This window comes from Hibiscus syriacus, unplaced genomic scaffold (genome assembly GCF_006381635.1).
Source record: "Hibiscus syriacus cultivar Baekdansim isolate YM2019G1 unplaced genomic scaffold, ASM638163v2 tig00112471_pilon, whole genome shotgun sequence".
In the NCBI taxonomy this organism is placed as follows: Eukaryota; Viridiplantae; Streptophyta; class Magnoliopsida; order Malvales; family Malvaceae; genus Hibiscus; species Hibiscus syriacus.
Window position 1 is genome coordinate 635,051 of NW_024063340.1, and position 18,612 is coordinate 653,662.

The window sequence follows — 18,612 nt, forward strand, 5'->3', positions numbered from 1 at the left end:
TTAATTCCTTCTACACACAATTAAATCCTCAAATTTATAAATTAAACCAATTAAACTCTCAAATTTTAAAAAATAAAATCAACAACGGATTTTAATCGTAACATACTTACAATGTGTTAGGTACTAATATTTTTTTTGAAATAATACACATTAAAATTCTCTATTAGATGTTTTATTAAAATTCTAATCAATTCTAAAATTTCATTAAAACCGAATGAACCTATAAAAATGTATTTAATTACACCGAGTCACTGATAAAAATAATAATTAAATTTAATAATAAATATTAATCAAAAGGATAGATTACTAAAATCTCAAGTTATAGAACATTTGGCGCAAAACTTTTAAGAACTTAATTATTTTTTATAAAAGGTTTGAAAAAGTGCCTTTTCATTTTGGACGAAACACTAAATAGACTAACTTTACTAATTTATGAAATAATTACTTAACTAATTAATTCACGTCAGACCCTAGGGGACGGTGGCTCCCAAATTTCTTTTATTGATATATGAAGGGTATTTACGAATCTAGACTCTCAATTTCAATTTATTTAGACTTAACCCACCATTTTTTTTACTATTTATTCTTGGCCGTCCCTGTCCCTGTTCCTATGCTTTTAGTACCTCAATTAAGCCCTTCAATTTATTCACAGTTCACGTATGTGAACTTAACAGATGCACTCTCTTCGTAAAGCACGAAAACTAAGTACACGCGTACCAAAAACTTACACTAACCATTTATGAAGTTTACAATTCCGCACATATCAGGCAAATGATGAACCATTCCACTTTTCTAACCATGTTAATGTCAATTTAGTTATCATCTTTTCGACCTTCAAGCACTGCTCTAGTTTCAATCATTAGTAGAATACAAGCCTGCCCTATACGCTTAAACAGCAAACTAAAAACCTGGCGATTCACTTGTCTATCCATTTTGGAACATATCATAAAGCCTTAGCTACTAGGCCAGAAGGTGCAACACCACATTGAGCCAAAACAGGCCTTCGACTGTTGATGATCAGAAGGATATTTCGTTGACGCTTTCGTTACATCTGCAAACTGAGAGAAATACATCTATGTTAAGCTTAGCGAAGAACCAGAACAAGGGGCACAAATCGCCCCCATCTTCAAACTTCTACATGATAAGATTTTGTCATCAATGGATACATCTAGTAAAGCATGATGATGAATAAGATAACACATCAGTTTAATAAGCATGATGGATTATACCTCTAACGGCCAACGGGATACATGTATTAGATATAGGCTCCACTCAAAATTGTGTTCAGATGAAATACTCGGAGCTGAATGGATTATCAAACAATAATATATAACTTACATGCTAAAAGCCTAACACCCATCTTAAGCACTAATGTGATCATCATAAACACCCAATTTTTATTAGTGTGCATGGATATAGTAAACTAAATTTATACACAACCAAGGATATACAGAAACAGGGTTTCAAAGATTCTCACGCCAGAAAATGCAACTGCATTAATAAATATTTCCAACAAATGGCAAGATGGAAAACTAAATATGGTGGGAAAATTACCCTGGTGGTTGAGTACCAGCTTGTTGCAACACCTGAGAATATATGCACTCATCAACCCTCTGCTTTGCTAAGGCAACCTGAGAAGAATCCATAATTGAAACAAGGTAAGACACCTGACAAAGAATCTGAAGTGGATGCTTTTACAGGAAAGCAATATCAGAGATGGCAATAAATTAGAGTTTCATTTGATTCCTCTATTACATTAGATTTGTATTGCTGTTTCCTTTTATAACTTTAGTCTGGGGACAAGACAGCAGTGGAGGCAAAAGGGGGAATTTAGACTCGCAACAAGGTAGGACCATGGTGTCACGATACTGTTAAGAAGGAATTTCCCATTTATGAGGTAGGATTAGCAGCATTTCATCTCTTAGGAGAGGAGCAACTATGGTTTGATAAAATAAGAGGCAAGCCTTGACTGGGGCATTTAAGGAATGTTATTTGGGCCACCTATAAGTAATCACCCATGGGGGGAACTTGCCAACCTGAAACAGACCAGGACTGTAGAAGAATATCAAAGCCAATTTCAATCATTATTGGCTAGGACTTCTGATCTTAAACCACTGTTGATGAGCTTGGAATCGATCAATCATTATTGGCTAGGACTTCTGATCTTAAACTGATGTAGATGAACTTGGAATCGATATTGAGATGCAGCAGCCAGGAAACCTTGGAGTCGCAATGAACATGGCTCAAGCATTGAAACATAAACAAAAAGTCTCTTCAAAAATGTCATCTCGAACCAACCAGTTCTGGACCAACTTCCCAAAACATTGGTAGCAATCCTATCAATCCAATGACTAAGAGCTTGGATGCGAAGGGAGAGAACAACCAATGAAACCAATAGAGAACAGCAGCAAAGTAGGTTCTTCAGCACCCTTTATCAAGAGATTGACACAGACAAAATGGTGGAAAGAAGGGCTAAGGGGTCGTGTTATAATTGTGATGAGTTCTTTTCCATGGGTCACAAATGTAAAAGGTTATTCTGGATTTAAGTACCAGATTATGAAGGCGACCAAGATAATGATGAGGTGGATGACCCTGAGATTTCTTTACATGCCATCAGCGGTACTCCTAACTCACCTACTATGCAATTGATAGCAAAGGTTTTGGGAGTAACAGTACCAGTACTCATCGATTCAGGCATTACACACTTCTTAAGTGAATTTTCGATGCCAAAGTTGGGATTGGAAGCATGGGAAAAGCTGGGCTGCAAGTTTGTGTGGCGAATGGAGAACGAGTGCCTAGCATAGGTATTTGTAAATCAGTATAGTTCACGGATGCAAATGACAGCTTTCAAGCTGATTTTTATACCATACCATGAGAGGGGTTTGATGTGATTTTGGGGGTTAAAATGTTTTTTACCCTTGTTCAGATTTTGTGGGACTTCAGCTCCTTGACAATGAAATTTGTTGTAAACAAAAAAGGAGATACTATAGCAAGAGCAGCTTCCAGAAGTAGTTCCACGACTAGGTCAAATTCAATGTCAGAATTCAATTACTATTGGTTGAATTTGCACATTCGTCCCAAGAGCTGTTTGGGTTGCCTCCTAACAGTGGATTTGACCATTGCATTCCTCTTAAACTAGGATCAGGACAAATTGTAGTCAGACCATATCGATACCCACATTTTCAAAAGGATGAGATTTAGAAACAATGTGATCAAATGCTACAAGGACTCATTCAGCCCAGTAGATCCCCATTCTCTTCTACAGTACTATTGGTAAAGAAGCATGATGGGTGATGGCTGTTTTGTCTTGATTACTGCGAGCTTGCACTGTGAAGGATAAATATCTAATTCTTGTAGTGGATGAACTTCATAGGGCAAAACAATTTACAAAGTTAAATTAACGGTCGGGTTATTTTCAAATTAGAATGGCATCAAAGATGTGGAAAAGACAACTTTCCGAACCCACCAGAGGCACTTTGAGTTTCTTATCATGCCATTCGGGCTTACCAATATCCCTTCTATAGTTTAGAGTTTGATGAATGACATTTTCCACCCATATTTGCATAAGTTAGTTTTAGTCTTCTTTGATGGCATATTAATTTATAGCAATGAATATATGCATAACGTAAGACTAGTTTTTGAACTCTTGCGAGATAACATGTTCTTAAAGAAGTCTATGTGGTTCTTTGGTGAGTCCCTAATAGCCTATCTTGGTCATGTCATCCATGGTGATAGAGTAAAGGCTAATCATATTAAAAATCAAAGTTGTGACTGATTAACTAGCTCTTTGATCTACCAAGGCTCTACAAGACTTTCTTGGTTTGGCAAGATACTACAAAAAAAATCCATCAAGGACACTGGGCAAGTGGTTGCACCCTTAACATCTCTTCTAAAGAAAAATGCCTTCAACTGAACCATAGACCCTTTTCTTCAGCATACTATCCCCAATTTGTTTGTCAAACAGAGGTGGTTAATCAAACAATAGAGATGTATTTGTGATGCATCTCTACTAAGAAACAAAAGTAGGTCGATTGTTTTCCATGGGCCTCAATTGATACAACACCTCTAATCACACTATCCTTGGTGCCAACCCTTTCCAATCAGTATATGGCAAGGACCCATCTCATTTTCTTTCCTATTTGGTTGGTTCTACGAGGATTGAAGTTGTGGATAAAAACTCTACAACATAGGGATGCACTTTTCCAAAATGTTAGGGACAGACTCTTGCAAGCTCAACAACGAATGAACACTTAAGATGTGGGGAATAGAAAGTTGAATTTTAGAGTTGGAGGTTGCGTTTAGTTGCAACTTCAGCAATATCAACAGTTGCCAATAACTAAACAAAAGCATCACAAACTACTTGAAGTACTTTGGTCCTTTTAAGATCTTGAACAACATAGGGACAGTGCCTATCAACTTGAGGTACCAGTGGGCAGCAAGATACATGATGTGTTCCATGTTTATTTGTTCAAAGAATACAAGGACCCTAACCAACTGTTGTCAGAGACTTTTCTTAGTGTGAGACAGCAAGGCCTTACCCACCCCACAAGCTATCATTCGTAGCATGCTCAATCAAGGTAAACAAGTGTCAGTGCAATGGGTAGATTATTTTAAAGAAAGCACCACCTGAGACACATTTGTAATTTTACAAGAAGATTATCCTGAATTTGACCTTGAGGACAATCTCAACAAGAGGCTTATCCTGAACTTAAGCTTGAGGAAAATCTCAACTCCAAGAAGGGGAGTACTGATGAGGCTGACTTTAGTGTAAAGTAATATTAAAAAAGGAAGGTGATAAATATATGGATGGCAGGCAATTAGAGTTTTATTTGTTTCCTCTATTACACTAGATTTCTACTTTTGTTTCTTGTATAACTCTAGTCTTGCCAGTCAATATCCTATATGACATCATGAAACAGTGTTTTGAAAGGAAAAAACATCAAAAGTGTAACAATGGTTTACGCCAATAAATCTTTGGGCTAAAAATTACAGAATCTTAGAACATTTAATGAAAATTATTACCTGTTGAGAACTACCACTGAACTGAATGTGCCTCACATTTTGTTCTCCTTTCCCACCATAAACCTGCAACAGTAAAACTAATACATTTAGAAGTTGAAAAGGTCACACCTAATTTGTAAACATTGATAATTAACCTAAAACACCTGAAAGTTAAGTCAAAGAATAGCTAAAGATTGAATCCATAGGGCAAGTAAGAAACAAAAATCCACCTACCTTTATAGTTGCTCCAGACTCGATTCTGATCCTTGAAATATTTGAGCCACATCTACCGATCAATCCACCAATATATGTCTCCGAAACCACCATCTCGAAAGTTACAAAATCAGCTGCAAGAGTGGTTGTCCTAAAGATGATGTGGTTATAAGAAAATATTAAAACTTGATAGCCACAGAATGTAGCAGTTGGCAGCTAAAAATAGCTTATGAAAGTTATTGATTAACCTGAAGTAGGGTCCACAAATGGCTGGGTCGGAGCAGGGCGAAGCAAGTTAAAATTATATGCCGGACTAATAGAAATCACTTGCCGTGGTGGGTTTTCCCTGAACATGGATTCAACATAAAAGTTAAATATATTTCATCTTTAGAAAATAGCTAGTCGTATTTAGGAAATAAACTCAAGAAAAACTCCACTTATTATACCTGAGTTGATAAGCAATCTCAGCCAGAGCCTTCAGTACGGCTGGAAAATCACCTGATATCTGAGTTCAGTAAGAATTTGATCATCATCCAGTTATATCAGAGCAAGAAAACAGTAGTACACAGGACACAGTTAAGATTCAAAAATGGGGAACAATGTTTGCAAGCCTATCTCATCAAGCTTTAACCATGTTAAAATCTAACCTGAACAACTCGATCAGATTCATGAGCCGATGCACACAAGGGCAACTGGTTCGGAGCAAGAATTGTGATAGAGGCTCCAGAGGAAGACCTCAGTTTCTCAATGTTTTGGCCAGACATCCCAATTAAGCTGCCTGCTTGCGACCCAGCAATCAAAAGTCTTATAGTATTTGCTGCAACATGTCCTGCACCGACAGCACCGACCTTTGCTGCTTCTGTACTACCATCGTCTTCCTATTAATAAATAGAATAGGATACAAAAAACGCCCACGGTTAAAAAACAACAATAAAGCCCATGAAAATAACAAAGGCATATTTTCCCGTGCTCTTATGCCTTGAAATTCATCCTTTTTGTTTCAGTTACATTCGCAGTAAAAAGGAGTTACCATTAGGATTAAGGTAGCTATCTGCTGAAGTGCATTTTCCGCATCAGAAGCCATGTTCTCATTATCTTTAGAGCTTATAATAATCACACGCTCTTCATGTCGCTGCGAAACATTAACCAATTACTTCATAAAAAGAACAATCAAACGGAAGACGACATATAAAAAAATCGTGATATTTCTAAACTTACGACGACTGCATCCGCGATTTTGATGTTAGCTTTGGTGTCTTCACGAATCTTTTGGATTCTATGACCTCCTTTGCCGATTACTTTACCGATCTGCTTCGAAGGAACGACAATACGGAAAACAACGTCCTGAGCTTTTGCCTGTCGTTTTGGGGCCGATTCTCCCGTATCATATGCCGCCGTAGGGTCTTCTTCCTCGCGGCGGCGTTTGGCGGTGGACAAAATATCCTTTCGGGGCGGATGCTGGGATTGGACCGGGTACGGAGGTTGAGCTTCGATTTGAGAGGTGGGGGCCAGTGGGGTATTTATAGGAATTTCATCAGGCTGAGCCATCGCCTGTGGCTCGGCAAAAAGCAGAGAAGAAGAGGGCGAAGCGTATCCGTAGGAGCTCTGAAGTCTGAAGTCAAGGGCTTTAACTTGCTTCAGCATGTTGATTTACCTATATACCCCGCTGAAAGGACATTTGGAACTTCAAACTCGGATCACAAAGTAAATTGGCTAATTAGATATTACTTTTTTTCAAGGTATTTTTAATTAAGTGTTCAAATTATATAATTTTTTAAAGTATGTGTTTTAAATTTTTTTGATTCATCTAAGTGTTCGGATGATAATTGTCGTTAAAAATTATGTTAAGTAATATGTGTTACGTTCTGATAATTTTAAATAAATTTTAAAAATATATTTTTTATTAAAAAATGCCTAATTTTTTTCAAAATATTAAAAACCCTAAATTTTAAAAACCTGATTCAACTTATGTCAATTCCAATTGTGATAGTTTTTCATCTATAAAATGGTCGTCAGGTAGGGTAACGATCGGTTTGAATAGAACTTAATCTTAGCAAATCAAAATTTGTCAAATTAGACTGAAGTTATTATTTCTAATGATAAAACTATAAAAAATCTAATACCATACGAGAAACATGACGATGATAACTAAAGGAAAATGGTTAGTTAAACTTTTATTTAGATTTCATACAAACTTAAGTCCTTTAAGCCCATTAGTATCTACAACCCAAATTCTAACAAATTAATAAAACCGCCCAACAGACTTATAATCATCTACTAGATTATTAAACGATCCAATTAACTGCCAAAGACCTAACTAATTATAGCCCGATGACAATTTAACTACTCCCCTATCTAATCATTTCACCAGAGAATTATAATTTGGTTTTTAAACTTTTAAATATTTTAATTTAATATTTAAATTATGACATTTATTCTAAACTAACCTCAAACTCTTAAATCCTTTACTTTCATTCTCAAATTCATCTAAATATGTCATTAGTTTCAATCATAATTTAACCTAAATTTTTTTCAAACATATAATAATATAACTTAACCTAACAATTTTATTTACAAGAGACGTGCTTAAAATATACATATAAATTTTGGATGAAATTGAAATATTTAAAATTTTAGAGGTCAATTTAAAATAAAGATTGTAATGTAAAATAAAATTAAAATAATAAAAAAATCAAGAACTATTTTATGATCAAAGTCACAATCTGAAAACATGCTATGCAACTAATTCAATTAAAATTTAGGGTGAAGTACATAAATGGTGTTTTGACTATGGGGTGCTATTTTATTGAGTCTTTCAATTATTCAAAGTTATAAGATGATCCCTTAACCATTAAGCATTGTTATGTTGAGTCCCTTAATTATTAAAAGTTACAAAATAGTCACCCAACTATTTATATTTTCAAAACTCATCTTTTTTCGATAAAAATTTAACAATTGTTTAAGCTGGACGTTAATAGGGATGGGCACCGGTCGGGTTTAGATCAACCCGATCCGACCCTACACGAAAAATATATACCTTCCACCCCACCCGAAACCGACCTGACTTTTTAAGATAAAATCCAAATCTGACCCCGAACCGAAATAATAATAAAAATATTATTTTTATTCAATAAAAAATAGGGATTTAACTAAAAAAATAATATATAAATGGGTATTGTTATAATTATCCTTAAGTATATTAGGTAAAATTATATTTTTTTTTGGGTTGGATCGAGTATTTTTTACCCTAAAACTGAACTCGACCTAACCATCACCTTTAAAAAATCCGACCTGACCCGACCCGAACTTGATTTTTTAAATAAAAAACCTTACCATTAGTAATTAGATTAAGGGTCAGGTCAGAACCTGTTGGGTTCAGGTCTTATGTTCATCCCTAGACGTTAACATGTTAATTGAGATATGATAAAATTGATGGTCGACTGGGATCATATTTTATCATATCTCAGTCAACATGTTAATATTAAGCTTAGACGACCATTAATAGTTAGCTTAAAGGTCACTATTGCCTTTGTAGTAGAATAAATTTATCAATTTCGCACTTATCGTATTTTCGCATCAATTTAACTCTCGAAATTGTTTAACTGCATCATTTTATACCGATAATCGTTAAAACTAATAGAACCGTTAGTTTTTACTGATGTAGATGTCAATTATTTCCCCCTCAGATAATATTGTTGATGTGTTTAGTTGATGATGTGATAATTATTAAACAAATAAATAAAAAATACTTTAAACAACCCTTCGTCTTCATCGAACACTTTCCGACTCCCACTACAATCCCCACAAGGCACAAACTTGACATCACCACAACAATCGCAAACAAAACCCAGATTGTATCCTGGGGAAATCATTAAGAATCTTAGCCAATTCCCTAACTTCAAACATGCTCTTAATCACTTCAGCACCATTAACATATTTTCCCTTTATAAAAACCTGAGACAAACATGGATATTCTTTCTAAATATCATCCTATAAGCTAAATCCATAGAAATATCTGGTTCATCAACTCAAATTTATAAACTCTCTAAATATCATCCTAACAGTGTAATAATCCCCTAAATTCTTCTAATCCCTCATAAACTTGTAAAATAAACAACAATTCGATCTTCAGTTCCAGATAGTCTTATCGATGCCCTTGAAATCGAAGGCAAACTTTGTCGGTTTTAATAACGGGAATGGTATTGGCGATCGCATCATGACTGGTGCCCTTGAAATCGAAAGAACACTCGTGTTTTTCTGGGTACCAATGCTCGTCGTAAAATGTACTCCTCAGCGGCACTTGAACCCAGTCAAACCCACATTCTTTTTGCAGATGAAGCACATGTTCAACAACTTCGACTCTGATTTTCATATCTGGCGAGGACAACGGTCGGTTGTTTCTAAATTGCAACCAATGAGGAACCCTCGTGAAACAGCTCCTCGAGGGGCTTAATCGCTTCAACAACGACCTCATCTCTCATTTTGGGTATTTGTTTGCTCTCTTCGTTCATTTTCAAGATTAAGGCACTAGGGGAAAATAAGGGATTTGGGGTACATGTTAGTTAATATTAAAAAAAATATTTTTTATAAGTGCCAAATCATCAATTAGACTCGTCAGTAATATTATCTGAGATGGAAATAGGTGGCATCCACGTCAACATAAACTAACAGTTCTGTTAGTCTTAACGGTTAATGGTATAAAATAATGTAATTAAACAACTTCGATGGCTAAATTGATGCGAAAATACGATAAGGAATAAATCGATAAATTTGATCAACTACAGGGGCAACAGTGACCCTTAAGCCTTAATAATTTAACAAAAAAGGACGACTTTAAAACACATGAATTGTCGAATGATCATTTTGTAACTTTTAATAATTATGAGACTCAACAGAGAAACACATTATGATCGAATGATCATTTTATAATTTTTAATAATCGAAAGACTCAATAAAATAATATCATATAATCAAAAGACTATTTATATACTTTACCTTAAAATTTAACGTTGAATACCATATGTTTAAATTTATTTTATATAATGGAAAGATCATGCGGGTTCCATATTCATAGAATATGTTAAATATAGAAAAACAAGGCGTTTATCCCGAAAAATCATCTTTTTTATTTAATATTTTCGATTAGGTACCGTTCATACTATATTTCCTGATCTAACACCTTTTGCAGAAAGATGTGCCCCTACAGCGCGCTTAACGTTGATTTGACGTCACGTGGGGTAAGGCGCGCCCCGTGAGACGCGCCTTATGCTGACATTAGATACACGTGTGTATAGCGCGCCCCCTGGGGAGCGCCTTAGCCCACGTAGGGTATAGCGCGGGGCAGGGCCTTACCTGTGAATCTGACATAATTATAATAACTTTTTTCGGCTATAAATACCCTTCCCCCGGAACTCCTCACATCTCCTCTCAACAAAAAAAAAATTAATACAACAATCCGACAATCTTCTCATATTTAATTCAAAAGTTCGTTCGATTTTTCGTTATAAGGTAATTTTGTTATAATTTTTTTTATTATACTTATTGTTTATTATGATTATATGGAAAAAATATTATACTAATTGTTGTCAATTAATTTATGTGTTTCTAAAATTGGAAAGCATAAGCATACGTCAAAATAGTTTTGCGTAATATAAAATTATATTATTTAAATTATTTACGTTTACGTGTAAAAAATTTATTGTGTTATATTTTCGTTCATATATTATTTATTTAATGAGGTTTGTTTCAGTTTTTTTTGCAGATATAATATTGCCGCATTTTTAAACTTAAAGAATGACACGACTTTCAGATATTGTTTATTATGATGGTGAAATTCGAGAAGATGAAACTGACGTTGTTTTTGTATCAAATGAGCGTGTTAAAATATCATTCAAGAGAAACATAACTCTTGAGAAGCTGATAACGAAGATTTCGAAGAAGATTCATGTTGCAAGTAGTAGAAGAATGTCGTCATTGCAGTACATATTTCCAACATCATTGTTGCCATTAACTTATACAATGTTCGAACTTTCGAACAATGATGATGTTGAAATGATGGTTGAAGCTCAAAGTAATTATTCATCCCTGATTTTATCAAAATAATTTTACTCTAATAAAGACTAATGTATTATAAAAACATATATGTACTTAACAACTAAATGTATAATACCCTCATTTATCATTTACCCATATTAATTAAATTTTATTAAACATTATTATATAAATAATTAATCAAATCAATTTCTTTAATTAACTAATCAAACCAGTTACTAAAATCAGCTATTAGCCCAACACCCCTAATCTTTTATTACAATTATAAAATAAATTAAAAATGATGATAATTATTATGTAATTAATTTTGCACATAATTTGTTCAGCAAATTAAAAATGAGTTAAAAAAGTTTGAAGATGATTATAGCTAATTAAAAAGGTTTGGGAAAAGTGTAATATCTGTAAGAAATAAAGAGCAGTCAATTAATCAATCTATGGTAGAACTTACTAATTATGATAATATCCCAAATATGAATTAATTACAACACAAGTCCAAAATCATAGTAATTTCAAATACAATCCGGATATTTAAAAAACGGATAATTGCATTTACACCCCTAGTCAATACTACTACAAGTCTACAACCCTTGAAGTTGTGGGCAAACGACAGAACAGCGCGCGTTCAGACTCAAAAACAGCTTCATAAATTTGAAGTAAATAAGCAAAACATGAAAGGACAAAACCGGAAACAAATGTTTTTTTGTCCTTCCATTGTTCGTAGTTTGAGAGTATCATAATATAACTGCTGTTTCTTCTTCTCATAAAAACCTCAAAAACCCTTCACTTGAGTACACCAATTCTGTCTATTTTTTGTCCTTTTTCTCATGAACTCAGATTTCTCTCTTCTTTATAAACCAAAGTTTTTCTCTCATTGTTTCTCATTCATAAGCCATTTGATTTTCATTCTCCAGTCGAGAAGAAAGTTAGAGTTTTTTTTTATTTGTTTTTATTCACAATGCAGTATCATTCGCTCAACAAGAGAAAAAACAATCCACACAGAAACGAAAGAGAATCTCAACCTGTGGGGATGGCTTATTCTTCTGATTCTTCTTCCTCTTCTCTGCTGTGAAATCTCAGCCTCTCCACAACTTTCAATTACATGACCTCAGATGGGCCATGAACCACAACAATACTCAACGCCTCCGGAAACTCGCCGATAACACTCAGAGGTCTCCTCGCCCCAGCGAAACTGATTTCGATTCCGATGTTATTCGGAGGAGGAATATAGTGCGGGTGCCTCCTCCGAATGGTTCTTCTGGCCCTTCTCTTGAACACAAGACTGGAAAATTGGCGAGGAGAGTCTTGGTAGGTTCTGGTGCTTTGGTTACTCCTGAGAAGAGAGTCATAAACAATTCTGGTGTTTTGATCTCTTCAGAGAAGAAAGTCACCACGGGTTCTGGTCTTTCCATTAACCCGGAGAAGAAACTCATCAATGGTGCTGGTGCTTCGGTCACTTCGGAAGAGAAAGTCATCAACAGTTCTGGTGTTTGGGTTTCTCCGGAGAAGAAAGTCATCAGCGGTTCTGGCGTTTCGGTCACTCCGGAGAGGAAATTCACCAACAGTTCTGGACCTTCTGGTGTCTGGGTTACTTCGGAGAAGAAAGTAACTTCGGTGAAGAAGGTCATCCACGGTTCTGGTGGTTCTCTTCCTTCTGAGATGAAAGTCATTATTGGTACTGGTGTATCGGTTCCTTCGGAGAAGAAAGTCAACAACAGTTCTGGTGTTTCGGCTCCTTCGGAGAAGAAATCCATCTTTGGTTCTGGTGTTTCTGTGGAGAAGAAAGTCATCAACAGTTCTGGTGTTTCGATTCCTTCGGACAAGAAATTCATCTTTGGTGCTGTTGCTTCGGTTCATTCGGAGAAGAAATTCATCGTTGGTTCTTGTGTTTCTGTTCTTTCGGAGAAGAAAGTCATCATTGGTTCTGGCGTTTCGGTTCCTTCTGAGAAGAAAGTCATCAACAGTTCTGGCGTTTCGGTTCCTTCGGAGAAGATGAAAGCCATCAACAGTTCTGGTGTTTCGGGTATTTCAGACAAGAAGTCATCGACGGTTCTGGTGTTTCGGCTACTCAGTCAACTGAGGGTAGATCATCAAAGATCTAACCCTGTTGCCGAGGCTCCGCCAACTGAAGATCAGAGCTTGAATGCGGAAGACATTGAGGACTTCATTCCCAAGACATGGAATCTGAGGCCTAGGAAGCCGATACCTAAGCCACAGAATCAAAACAGGAGCGGGCTTAAGATAGGAGCTTCAGCTCCGAAACCAGAGTCAAGCCGGACTAGGAATGCAACTGAACCAAAACCGGAAAGGAAACAGAAGTTCTCGCTTTCGCTTACTAGAGAAGAGATTGAGGATGATCTCTTTGCCATGACTGGTTCAAGGCCTACCAGAAAGCCGAAAAGGCGACACAAGAATGTTCAGAAAGAGCTCGATGTAAGCCTTTTGATTCACTCAATCTTCTATTTCTGAGATTTGAATGTTTCTTCTAATTTCTTTTAATCTTTTGCAGAACTTGTTTCCTGGTATGTGGTTACATACTGTAACTCCTGAATCGTACAAAGTCCCTGACTCTCTTTTGAAGGTTTGATGATTTGTTTATTCAAAAAGTTTAATCTTTTCAATTACGTGCTCAAGTTATTCCGAGTAAAGGTTTGACCTTTTGTGATCGCAGGGTTAGATGGTAGTGCTGCTGAAGGTGGGAATAAAGACGACTGCTAAACATCGTTTTTGCAGTCGTCGAATGAGCTCGAAGATATGAAAGGGTAACAATTGCGTCTTGTTCTTGTGCCTTTTTGTTTAATATGTGACGAGGTTAGAGGGATGGCGGAAACAGTATATTATGAAATTTGTTATGAATATCTACAGCCTACAGATTGTAAATACAACTTGTCAGACTCATAAATAGGGTTTTAAGTTACCTTTCAGTTTATGTAAAAGGAAATCGTTTTCTAAGGTAGATCGTTTAGATCTTAGATTTTCAGTACTTGTTAGTTCTTCAAGGAACTGGTTAAATATAAGAGCATAATGACTGTTCCCGATCCTGAAAGTTCGTGTTGCATACTTGTTTTGACGTGCCTGTGTTACTTTATCATTTTTCTTTCCTATATGCGTCGACTAGATAAAGTGTTCGTAGTTGCCGTGAGTTGATTGATTGGATAAACGCATTAGTAATTATGGATAGTAGTTATGGGCTTTGTTAGTAATCAAACGATTAAGTAGATATGAACACGTTTTAGAGCAAAGGAAGTGATTGGGTGAATGTAAGGTTTTGGTTGTTCTATTCGTTTTTGTAGTTTCTGTTTTCTGGTGTAATTTTAAGTCTTAGTAATGCTGTTATATTTAATAAATTAAGGCACTATTTTCCTCCTTCCGCTGGTTGGTTCTTTCTTTAGGGAAAGGAACCACTATGAGGGAGGTTTTTAACGAGGCCTCCTATTTCTATAAAAAAATGTTTTAGAGCATAATGACCGTTTATCTATCCAGAAAGTTAGGATGCATACTAGTTTTGATGTGCATATGTTTCTTTCTCATTTGGTTCTTTCCTACATGCATAAGTTAGATAAAATGTTTTTGCCAACAGTCAATTGCATGGAGAAACATGTTAGTAATCATTGGATAGTAATTATGAACTTTGTTAGTTATTGATGATTAAGTAGACCACGTGTTTGTAATCAAACGATTAAGTAGATATGAACATGTTTTATAGCATAATGACTGTTTACCAATTCGGAAAGTTAGGGATGGATACTAGTTTTGTTGTGCTTGTGTTTCTTTCTCATTTTGTTCTTTCCAACATGCATCAGTCAGATAAAATATTCTTAGTTTACCAACATTGACTGCTTGGAGAAACATGTTAGTAGTAGTTGGATAGTTGTTGTGAGCTTGTCAGTTATTGATGGATTAATTATAATGACACATGTTAGTATCGAACGATTAAGTAGATACGACCACGTGTTAATAATCAAACGATTAAGTAGATACGACCACGTATTAGTAATCAAGCAATTAAGTAGATATGAAACATGTTAGAGCTAATACCGTTTGTTGATGCTGACAGTTGATTGATTGAAAAATTGCATTAGTAATTATTGGATAGTAGTTCTAAGCTTTGTTAGTTAATGATGGATTAGATAGATATGATAATGTTTCTAGTAATCAAACGATTGAGTAGATATGAACACGAGTTAGAGCATAATAATTGTTTACGATGAAGAAAGTTCAGGATGCATACTTGTTTTGATGTGCAGGTGTTTCTTTCTCATTTGTTCTTTCTAACATGCTTCGGTCAGATAAATGTTCTCCATTTCCTAACAGTTGATTTATTGGAGAAACACATTGGCGGTTATTGGATAGTAGTTTTGAGCTCTGTTAGTTATTGATGTATAGAAGGGATAAGGCCACGAGTTAGTAATCAAACGACTAAGTAGATGTGGAAATAATTTGGAGCATGATAACTGTTTTTTAATCAAGAAAGTTCGAGAGCATGCTTGTTTTGATGTGCATTTGTTTCTTTCTTATTTGTTCTTCCGATATGCATCTGTCAGATAAAATGTTTTTAGTGTGCTGATAGTTGATTGGTTGGAGAATGTGAGTAATTTTGGGATAGTAGTTATGACCTTTGTTAGTTATTGACGGTTTAAGTAGATATGACCATGTTTTAAATCAAACAATTAAGTCGATACTGAACATGTGTTAGAAATCAACTGATTCTGTAGCTCTAAGCACATGCTACAATGAACGTATTGAGTGGTTCTAAGCATGTTCTAGAAACTAACGATTGAGTACTGAACACGTGTTGTAATCAACCCAATCATTAGCTCTAAGTACATTCTATAATTAACGGATTGAGAGGTTCTGAGCACGTTTTAGAAACTACTGATTGATTACTGAGCAGGTGTTGCAATCAACAGTTTTGAGTAGTTCTGAGCACATGGCAGTAATTGATGGGTTAAATAGTTAGCATGTGAGCATTCTTGAGCTACTATATCTTAGAATACAGAATGCTTGAGGGAATATAAAGGAAACATATATTGTAGGAATGCAGCTTTATGATTCATTTGCAACATTGGATATCTTTCCTTCTTGCTTCTTAAATGCATATTTGTTGAAGCAAAAACGACTAGTCTGCTGGCTTCAATTTATTAGGAAACTGTCATTATTTAGTAAAAGTAATTAGTCTTGTTATTCTTTCTGTCATATCTCTAGATAGCACGAGTGACAAACCCCGTTGGTTTCCATTCAAGCAAGATATGTGCCTGTGAATGGTAAAAGTAATCATTCAAGGCATGTGTTTCCTGTGTATAGGTTGAGACATTTGGTATAATGCCCTTCTAATTGGCTTGCAGGCATTATATCTTTTATTACATGCTATCAGAAAGCAAACTTATGAGACGAAAAGAGGTTAATTCACTGGCCCTTGACTGGTTTGAGATCAAGTTCAATTGTTAATGAATTATAAAGTTGTTTTGTGTGCCTCTTCTTTTTGAAGAGATTGTGAGGTAGATGCCTCACATAATTCCGAGACACAATTGATAGGAAAGATTTGAGTCGTAGAAGCCGTGCATTGTGTGACTTAAATCTTGCTTTGCAATTGCTTTCGTGAAAAGTAAAAAGGGATCAGTTTTTCTTTATTTACCTGATCTAAGAAAAATGACATTCTCAATTAGTTTACTTGTTCAACTCCCCAGTTGGAAGTGTTCAAGTGAATGGATCCAGTAGCAACTTATGCTCAGATGTTTGTTTGCTGTACGGAAGCCCTCAAGTCAAACAATCAACTTGATGCTCTTGTGAAAATATGCATTCCGTAACTGCCTATGCAAAACGTGTGGAAAAATTTGTTTGCGTTTAATGGCAAGATGTGAATGACTGATTAGGCTTGTAATTTCATGGATATATCAGTATTGGAAACTAAAGAGTTTGGTTACGCTATTATGATTGACCATGCTTTATATGTGTGTCTGAGAGTTAGTATGTTTTCCCTCTAAAGGGAAAAAAACTGCTTTTGGTAACCTCTTGACAAACTTCATATGGAAACTCTATAAATGCCTAGTCCTACTATAGCAGCATAATGATTAGGGATATAAATTTTGTTATTTTCAATTTTATCTGATTTGTTGTCTGATTGCCAGCTGTTTCGGCTATTGGTTGCTTCCCAACCTTCACGTACGTGCACACACACACATACTAGAGTATAGCATGGCCTTAAATTTGTTAGGATGTTTTTTCCAAGATAAATGATGATTCCATCTGTTATTTTGACATTTCTACTTGAAGTCTCTGGTTAGCCATGAATCATATATGCATCTGGTTGGAAACATTGAATACAGAAGTGTTTATGGTTATATTCTCAACTAATATGCAAGGAAGTTCATTTAGTGCTAGAATATTCATGTTTTTTTACTTTGTTTTGATTTCTAATTCGTGCCCCATACAAAATGCTGGGTTTGCTGTTTAAAGCTTCAGCCTAACTGAAAGATCATGTCATTCACCCCATTGTTGTTGACATCTTGAAATGTTCCATGAGCACAAACGTTTTGACGACAACGTGGCAGGTGTCGTATATGTATCTTGTTGGAAACATTGAATACAAAGGTGTTTATGGTTATAATCTGCTCATGTGCAAGGAAGTCCATTAAGTGCCAGAATATTCATGTGTTTTTTACTTTGTTTTGACTTCTAATTCAGTGCTCCATACAAAATGCTGGGTTGTTGTTGTTTAAAGCTTCAGCCTAACTGAAAGGCCATGTCATTCACACCATTGTTGTTGCCATCTTGAAAATGTTCCACGAAATGACATGTTTTGACGACAACATGGCAGGTATCTTGCTTTGTTCTGTTTCCTTCTTGTTTTGGTAGGCAATATATTGTCTTTATCCCTACTCAATTGTGTCAAATTTTCAGTTTCCAGCAGATTATAATGTGTTGCCTGACCATCAGAGATTCTGAAATGGATAGTGATCTGCAACGAGATGTGATTCAAACTTGAAACTGCTCGATGCTGTTCAGTAGCTTCCCGACTGGTTCCCAGCAAAGGACCGATCATCCGGATTTTGTAGTGAGCTCTTGCAGGCTGGATTCTGGTATAAGATCTTATCTCTGGTGCAGTTATACTATATTGCCCACTACAGAACCAGATGAAATGGCACCTAGTGCCCTCCACAAATGTTGTTTGCTACCCAACATGTATGTTATGGCCTATGGGGAAAACTTACTGTTGTAATTTCTCTGTAAATCAAAGAATTGGAGGTGGGAAAGGTTTCCAAGTCAAACTATCACAGTAAATGTTACATTTCACATAATAGTTTTGTTTCCATGCTTTGTTGCTTTTATCATGTACTAGTTATCAAACAT

General features: G+C 35.5%; 1 protein-coding gene across 1 annotated transcript; it reads right to left on the bottom strand.

Annotated features, from left to right (window-relative positions):
- Positions 1-770: 770 nt before the first annotated feature.
- Positions 771-6,803, bottom strand: LOC120179916 (RNA-binding KH domain-containing protein PEPPER-like). Its single transcript, XM_039185368.1, has 9 exons — positions 6,433-6,803; positions 6,245-6,346; positions 5,862-6,092; positions 5,661-5,719; positions 5,463-5,560; positions 5,236-5,348; positions 5,023-5,085; positions 1,555-1,631; positions 771-1,058 (listed from the first exon to the last, which is right to left on the bottom strand). The coding sequence occupies exons 1-9, from the start codon at positions 6,760-6,762 to the stop codon at positions 1,046-1,048; spliced, it is 1,086 nt and encodes a 361-aa protein (XP_039041299.1). The 5' UTR covers positions 6,763-6,803; the 3' UTR covers positions 771-1,045.
- Positions 6,804-18,612: the final 11,809 nt, after the last annotated feature.

Coding starts and splice junctions, on each gene's coding strand:
- LOC120179916 (XM_039185368.1), bottom strand. CDS start 6,762: ATGGCTCAGCCTGATGAAATTCCTATAAATACCCCACTGGCCCCCACC. Junction 6,093..6,244: donor TAGCTACCTTAATCCTAATG/GTAACTCCTTTT, acceptor ATTTATTAATAG/GAAGACGATGGTAGTACAGA. Junction 1,632..5,022: donor TCAGTGGTAGTTCTCAACAG/GTAATAATTTTC, acceptor GATTCTTCTCAG/GTTGCCTTAGCAAAGCAGAG.